Source organism: Juglans microcarpa x Juglans regia, chromosome 8S (assembly GCF_004785595.1).
Source record: "Juglans microcarpa x Juglans regia isolate MS1-56 chromosome 8S, Jm3101_v1.0, whole genome shotgun sequence".
Lineage (NCBI taxonomy): Eukaryota > Viridiplantae > Streptophyta > Magnoliopsida > Fagales > Juglandaceae > Juglans > Juglans microcarpa x Juglans regia.
The window spans coordinates 255,024-263,397 of NC_054609.1; the positions used below are offsets into that span (position 1 = coordinate 255,024).

The 8,374-nt window shown below is 43.1% G+C and overlaps 1 protein-coding gene across 1 annotated transcript; it reads left to right on the forward strand.

The window, feature by feature from the left end:
* Positions 1–3,572: 3,572 nt before the first annotated feature.
* On the forward strand, positions 3,573–7,716 carry LOC121244007 (splicing factor 3B subunit 1-like). Its single transcript, XM_041142056.1, has one exon. It carries the CDS (start codon positions 3,724–3,726, stop codon positions 7,531–7,533), a length of 3,810 nt encoding a protein of 1,269 aa, XP_040997990.1. The 5' UTR covers positions 3,573–3,723; the 3' UTR covers positions 7,534–7,716.
* Positions 7,717–8,374: the final 658 nt, after the last annotated feature.

Sequence of the window (8,374 nt, forward strand, 5' to 3'; positions counted from 1 at the left end):
GAGTTATAGTATAATATATGTATAATAATATAGTTAACTTAATATGTTAGTATTAATATGACAATATCAATATAACTATATTGAGTATTAATATCACTATAATATAGCATTTAGCATTAGTATTACTATTAATATTGGTATAGTCTATAGTTATTTAGTATTATAATATATATTAATTTTGATAAATACATTTCTATACATTTGATCATATACACTCATGTAAAAAAGTGTGTCTAACCATCATTTAATATATTATTCGTAGCATATATGTTACCACTATAGACTATAGTATTAGTAATAATACTATTATCACTAACATATATAGTACTATACCAATGGTATTACTATCTACTAATAGTATTAATGTATTACTAATATTTAAATATATATATATATCAAGTATAAATATTGTAGTATAATATACTATAAATTTTAGTACGTATATAGTATATATATCATATATGTATGTATATAAAGTGTATTAAATATGTATATATTTATATAAGTATATGTATTAAAAAAAATCCCAGCGTGCCAGAAAACCTAGTGAAATAAAAAAGCCTAGCTGCCCAAAACATATGTTTGGCAAGTGAGAGTACTTGAGGTACTCTCACTATTATTTTTTACTTTATTATTACTTTTTACCTACTTTTCTACTATTCATTACTTTTCACCTACTTTTTAATATTTTATTATTACTTTTTCATTACTTTTTTACTACTATTCATAAACATTCTTAACACTTCTCAGGTATTCTCACTATCCAAACGTAGCCTAAATGACATTGTTTTAGTGAATCGGTCATCAAAAGAGATACCCAGCTAGTTGAAACAGCGTCGTTTTTAGGTTAATATATGACTCCGTTCCAATGTTGTTAGGGTAAATCAACCTTCGACGCTTTGTAGCCCTCCCAGTCTATAGTCCTTCCCTCACCGAGTCACTCTGAGTCTCTGATGCAGCCACGCTCACACAGCCCTCCCTGAGTCCCCTCACCTCTCGCACCGTCGCATATAGCCCCTCTCGCACGCAGGCGCAACCACGCAGCCCCTCTCTCTTCGGTATTTTCTCTTCCTGAATCCTCTCTCCCACATTTCTCTCCCTCATATTGGACGATTATTTCTGCTCTAAATTTAGGAAATTTCTCTCCTGCACCGTCGCTCATAGTCTATGTGATGATTTGGCTTTGGAAATGATTTTTTTGATTTTTTGATGTATTTATATTTGTTTTATGATTTTTTTGTTATTGTACATATATATTTTCTCGCACAGCCTGTTTGGTTCATTTTTTCAATGATTTTTTTTTTATTGTCTGTTTGGTTGGTGAGAAATTATTATAAACAACTAAGATTGGAAATGTTGGGTATCAGTATCACGATTCATTGTATTATATATAAGTCATTGATAGCTCGATAGAAAATCCATTTAACTAAGCCTCTAACACTCGTACTTTTATATTTGGATCTGGAATCAGTCATGAATTTTGCTAATAGTTTGGATGTATATATAAGCTCAGTTCAGTCAACTTGTCCTGAATTCTAATGAGTTTTGCTAATATATAAGAATGTATATATAAGTTCAGTTCAATGAATTTTACTAATAAGAGTCACTGTCCTGAATCTTGATGAATTTTGCTATCTGATTATGATATTAAATAGGGTTTTGGGTAGAAATCAGAGGGCCATCTCAAAGAAAACTCAGAGAGAGAGAGAGGGCCTATACCACCATCTTATATTTTTGGCTACTCCATTTTAATACAATCTCCAACTCGAAGTACTTAGCAAATTGTAGTACTCCTCGACATAAAATGCGATGTCTAGCATTTTGTTTCGAAGAAATGTATGTTGATAATAGTTCGAATATTGTTATGTTGGTGGATCAGGTTAAAGATGCCTTGACTTGTATTACAATACTAGTTATTGTGAAAATAACGGAGGTGATGTTAGGGCACAATTTCAAACTATAAGCCAATTAAGCGAAGGATGGACTAGTACTGCAAGTTCAATTAGTCAGGTAGAAGATATTGGTCATTTAAATCGGTTCAATTTAAGAAATGCTTGGAGTCAGAAAACTCTTTGGAGAGTAAATTTGAAATGGAGAGATATTTTTCTGAAAAATGTAAAGAAGATGGTGCTAAATTTGACTTGTTGACTTGGTGGAAGGTTAACTCCATTAGATACCACATGCTTTTAGGGGTGAAAACCGACGTCGTCGGCGCGATTTTTTGGCAAAATCGATGCCGACTATCGTCTAAAAAAATGCTGAGCCACCGATCGTAATCGGTTGATGGGGAGGAGGAAACCAATCGATGTAGTTCTCTGGTAGTACTCGGTCGGCGTCGATTCCCCTAGCTGCGATTATTTATAATTGAGAGAGAGAGAGAGAGAGAGAGAGAGAGAGAGAGAGAGTTGTAGAGTAAATCGGATTTGGGAAGAAGAGGCTGGGAAGAAGAAGACGCATTCTTACGTTCTTAATAAAATGACGACATTTGGTTTAATGTCAAACAACGTCGTTTCCATTATCTGTTGTAATACTTATTAAGTGGAATGACGTCGTTTCGATAAGGATATATTAAAAAAAGGTTTTATTATATTGGTCGGTTCAACGATCTGGTCTAGCCTCAAACTGGGATCGAACCGCTGAACGTCGATTTTTTCAAATTGCCATCGCACGCCGACCGGTTCTCCACAAGTTCCAGCCGGTTCCTGACGTGGTTGGTCAGTTCGCATCGGTGGTGGCTGGTGGCTTTGGTTTCTGTACAACCCTAATGCTTTCAAAAGTTGCGCTGGATGTTCTTGCAGTTCCGATATCTACAATGGCCTTTGAGTCGACTTTTAGCACATCAAATTGAGTACTTGATCCTTTTCGCAGTAGCTTATCTCTACTTATGGCAGAAGCTCTTATTTGTGTACAAAATTCGTTTCGTTCTTCTTTTATCCCGATTCAATTTAATGGATGATATTGAGAACTTTGATACAGGTATGTAGCCTCGTTCTTTACTGTCTCTATATTGCATATCATATTTTTTTATATAACATATTTTTTTAAAGCAGTTTTTTTTTTTATAACAGATTTGTTTTTAATGACAAATTGACACTTGATTAAAACAAGAAACTCGGACCGGAACCAATAAAATCGGAAGTACTGGTTTAGGAGAGTAACTGGTGCGGTATCGATTTTTAAAATTATAAAATCAAAATATACTAATTTGGTTTTAAAATTTATCCAAAATCGAATCAAACCCCGACATGATCAGCTGCATGCATTATTAATTTATTTCGCGTAGTTGTTGCTCGCATTCGTTGATTAACCGGACGTGAGCCAGTCAACCAAGGTTTCACAAACCATTAGATTGGGCCTTCTCATCATCTTTAACACACATTAACAAACCTCCCAAAAATGAAACTCAACAACTGAGCCCTTATCATCAGAGAAAAGGGTTGGGTTCTGGCCTAACCCATCAAATCAAATTCCACAAGATCGACTCGACCCTCACATCCTCCTGTGCCAGCCCATACAAATTTAAAACTTCGTACCATGGGCACCGTCATCCAAGCCTAGCCTTGTAACTTAATTAATTAATTAAAAACTCACATTCTAGCGCAGTTACGGGAAGGGGGGTCACTCCGATTCCACTGAACCCTAATTTCTTCTCAAAACCCTAATTGCTATCACTCCGATTGCCACACCCAAAAATTCAGTTTGGATATCGAGCAATCACACGCCATGGACCCGGACATCGCCAAGACCCAGGAAGAGCGAAAGCGCTTGGAGCAGCAGCTGGCATCCATCACCTCCCTCACGTTCGACACCGATCTCTATGGCGTCAACGACCGCGATTCCTACGTCACCTCCATCCCCGTCACCGACGACGATGAGAACCTCGACTCCATCGACAACGAGGTCGCCCGCAAGCTCGCTTCTTACACCGCCCCCAAATCCCTCTTGAAAGAAATGCCCCGTGGTGCAGGAGCCGAAGACGACAACGACGACGCATTTGGGGGCTTCAAGAAGCCGCAGCGCATCATCGACCGCGAGGACGATTACCGCAAGAGGCGACTCAATCGGGTGATCTCACCCGAGAGGCACGACGCCTTCGCCGCGGGGGAGAAGACTCCGGACCCCTCCGTGAGAACCTACGCAGATGTTATGAGGGAGGAGGCTTTGAAGAGGGAAAAGGAGGAGACACTGAAGAGGATTGCGAAGAAGAAGGAAGAGGAGGAGTCTGCTGCCAAGTCTGATAAGGCTACGGAGGATAAGGGTCCCAAGAGGAGGAATAGGTGGGACCAGTCGCAGGACGATGGGGCTGCCGCTGCGAAGAAGCCGAAAACTACGTCGGATTGGGATTTACCTGAGGACGCTACTCCGGGGCGGTGGGACGCGACTCCCACACCTGGGAGGTTGGGCGATGCCACCCCATCCGCGTCAGTGGGGAGGAGAAATAGGTGGGACGAGACGCCAACTCCTGGCAGATTGGCGGATGCCACCCCGGCCGGTGGGGTTACTCCGGGAGCGACCCCGGCGGGGATGACCTGGGACGCCACCCCAAAAATCTCGGGCCTCGCCACGCCCACCCCAAAACGGCAGAGATCGAGGTGGGACGAGACGCCTGCTACAATGGGCAGTGCAACCCCAATGGCAGGGGCCACTCCAGCAGCTGCAGCGTCGTTTACACCGGGGATTACTCCTGTCGGTGGTGTTGAGCTAGCAACGCCGACGCCAGGGGCTATCAATTTGCGTGGTGCCATCACCCCGGAGCAGTACAATTTGCTGAGGTGGGAGAAGGACATCGAGGAGAGGAACCGGCCACTGACGGACGAGGAGTTGGACGCCATGTTTCCGCAGGAGGGTTATAAGATTTTGGAGCCTCCGGCTTCCTATGTTCCCATTAGGACTCCCGCAAGGAAGCTGCTCGCGACCCCCACTCCTTTGGGGACTCCTCTGTATTCCATCCCCGAAGAGAATCGCGGGCAGCAGTTTGATGTGCCCAAGGAAGCCCCAGGTGGCTTGCCGTTCATGAAGCCCGAGGATTACCAGTACTTTGGGGCGTTGTTGAACGAGGATGATGAGGAGGAGTTGTCCCCCGATGAACAGAAAGAGCGGAAGATCATGAAGCTCCTGCTTAAGGTCAAGAATGGGACGCCCCCACAGAGGAAAACGGCATTGCGGCAGCTTACGGATAAGGCAAGAGAGCTTGGGGCCGGGCCGTTGTTTAACCGGATCCTGCCGCTTCTCATGCAACCCACTTTGGAAGATCAGGAGAGGCATCTCTTGGTGAAGGTGATCGACAGGGTGCTCTATAAGTTGGATGAGCTGGTACGTCCTTACGTGCATAAGATTCTTGTTGTGATTGAACCGTTGTTGATTGATGAGGATTATTATGCGCGCGTTGAAGGGCGAGAGATTATTTCCAATCTTAGTAAAGCCGCTGGCTTGGCCACCATGATTGCGGCCATGCGTCCCGATATAGATAATATTGATGAGTATGTGAGGAACACCACTGCCAGAGCTTTCAGCGTTGTTGCTTCTGCTCTCGGGATTCCTGCTCTGTTGCCCTTCTTAAAGGCGGTGTGTCAGAGTAAGAAATCGTGGCAAGCTCGGCACACGGGGATTAAGATTGTTCAGCAGATTGCCATCTTGATTGGTTGTGCCGTGCTTCCTCATCTGAGGTCTCTTGTGGAGATTATAGAGCACGGTCTGCTGGACGAGAATCAGAAGGTGAGGACAATCACTGCATTGTCTCTGGCTGCTCTTGCCGAGGCTGCTGCCCCTTATGGTATTGAGAGCTTTGACTCGGTGTTGAAGCCGTTGTGGAAGGGTATCAGGTCGCACCGTGGGAAAGTCTTGGCTGCATTCTTAAAAGCCATCGGTTTTATCATCCCGCTCATGGATGCACTATATGCCAGTTACTACACCAAGGAAGTTATGGTTATTCTGATTCGCGAGTTCCAGTCGCCCGATGAAGAAATGAAGAAGATTGTTCTGAAGGTGGTGAAGCAGTGTGTGAGTACGGAGGGTGTGGAGGCTGATTACATTCGCAACGATATTCTTCCGGAGTTCTTCAAAAATTTCTGGGTCAGGAGGATGGCTTTGGATAGGAGAAACTACAGGCAGCTCGTGGAAACGACCGTGGAGATAGCAAACAAAGTCGGTGTTGCTGATATAGTTGGGAGAATTGTGGAGGATCTTAAAGATGAGAGTGAGCCGTACAGACGAATGGTTATGGAGACCATTGAGAAGGTAGTTGCCAACTTGGGTGCATCCGATATCGATGCTCGGTTGGAGGAACTTCTTATTGATGGAATCCTTTATGCCTTCCAAGAGCAGACCAGTGATGATGCCAACGTGATGCTTAATGGTTTTGGTGCGGTTGTGAATGCACTTGGGCAGAGAGTGAAACCGTACCTTCCCCAGATTTGTGGCACCATAAAATGGCGGTTGAATAACAAGAGCGCAAAGGTGAGACAGCAAGCAGCGGATCTGATATCAAGGATTGCTGTGGTGATGAAGCAGTGCCAGGAGGAACAACTGATGGGTCACCTTGGTGTTGTACTGTATGAGTATCTGGGAGAGGAGTATCCCGAGGTCCTGGGATCTATCCTAGGAGCTCTCAAGGCGATTGTCAATGTTATTGGTATGACGAAGATGACTCCTCCTATAAAGGACTTGCTTCCTAGACTGACACCAATTTTGAAGAATAGGCACGAGAAAGTCCAGGAGAACTGCATTGACCTTGTTGGACGGATTGCTGACCGTGGGGCTGAGTTTGTTCCGGCTAGGGAGTGGATGAGGATTTGCTTTGAGCTTCTCGAGATGCTTAAGGCCCACAAGAAGGGTATACGGCGAGCTACTGTGAACACCTTCGGCTATATTGCCAAAGCCATTGGACCACAGGATGTCCTGGCCACCCTGTTGAATAATCTCAAGGTGCAGGAGCGGCAGAACCGTGTGTGCACAACTGTGGCGATTGCTATAGTTGCTGAAACCTGTTCTCCCTTTACAGTTCTTCCAGCTTTAATGAATGAGTATCGCGTGCCAGAGCTTAATGTGCAAAATGGTGTCCTGAAATCCCTCTCTTTTCTGTTCGAGTATATTGGGGAAATGGGAAAAGACTACATCTATGCGGTGACCCCATTACTTGAGGATGCCCTCATGGATAGGGATTTGGTTCACAGGCAGACTGCGGCTTCAGCTGTTAAGCACATGGCCTTGGGGGTTGCTGGTTTGGGTTGTGAGGATGCTTTAATCCACTTGCTCAACTATGTGTGGCCAAACATTTTTGAGACTTCACCGCACGTGATAAATGCTGTAATGGAAGCCATTGAAGGAATGAGGGTGGCCTTGGGTGCTGCTGTTGTGCTAAACTACTGCCTTCAGGGGCTGTTTCATCCTGCTCGCAAGGTTAGGGAGGTGTACTGGAAGATTTATAACTCGCTTTATATTGGAGCACAAGATGCTCTTGTGGCGGCTTATCCGGTGCTGGAGGACGAGCAGAACAACGTATACAGTAGGCCTGAGTTGATGATGTTTGTCTGAGATGTTGTTTAGATTGTTACTAAGGTGGCAGGTAGAATCAAATGTGACTATATGGACTGTTCCGTGATGTTAGGTATTTTACTTGTTCTGGCTGATGTATTCTTTTTCCAAGGCTGTACGTGTATTGAACCATAATGAGTCTGTTATGTATACTTGAAATAAAAAACAATAATGAGTCTGTTATCTTTGGTTACTTCCCCCTTGTTTATAAGTAAGCCGCTGTGTTGGTGGTGTTCTAATTCATGGTTTTAATTCACTTGCTTGTCAGGTGTCCATTTTTGTGTTTGTTGTACCTTTGATTTTCTTTTTATATTGTTTGTTCTGTGTCGTACTACATTTCAAGTGTCAAGAATTGTTTTTCCGCCTGATCGAGTTTTTTGAAAACCCCGTATGTATACACACACGTATGTATTCCATGATAGTAGACTATAAATTTTACTGAATTAGTCGCTAAAATCATGTAGTTGATCTAAGGCTAAAATCATGATATTAGACTATAAATTCTGCTACAGGTACCCGCCTTGGAATCGTATGAGTTTATATTATTATTTAAAGAAAAAGTAAAAAGAGAAAAAAGAAGTAAAGAAAAAGTAAAAAGGGAAAAAAGAAGGAAAAGATTTGATTACAAAAACCTCACCCAGGTGTCAAACTCTATTTCAGAAACTAATTTTTGCGTTCTCATAAAGAAAATCGAGGATGCCTTCATCGTCTCACATTGTCTTCACCGTTTTCGTGCTGTCTTCCTTGGCTATCTGAGCAACGGGCATCAAGTGAGTGACGGCGTGGGTATGCTCTGTTTTACTGCCCACTCCCCCACTGACTATGTCGACAAAAGCACCTG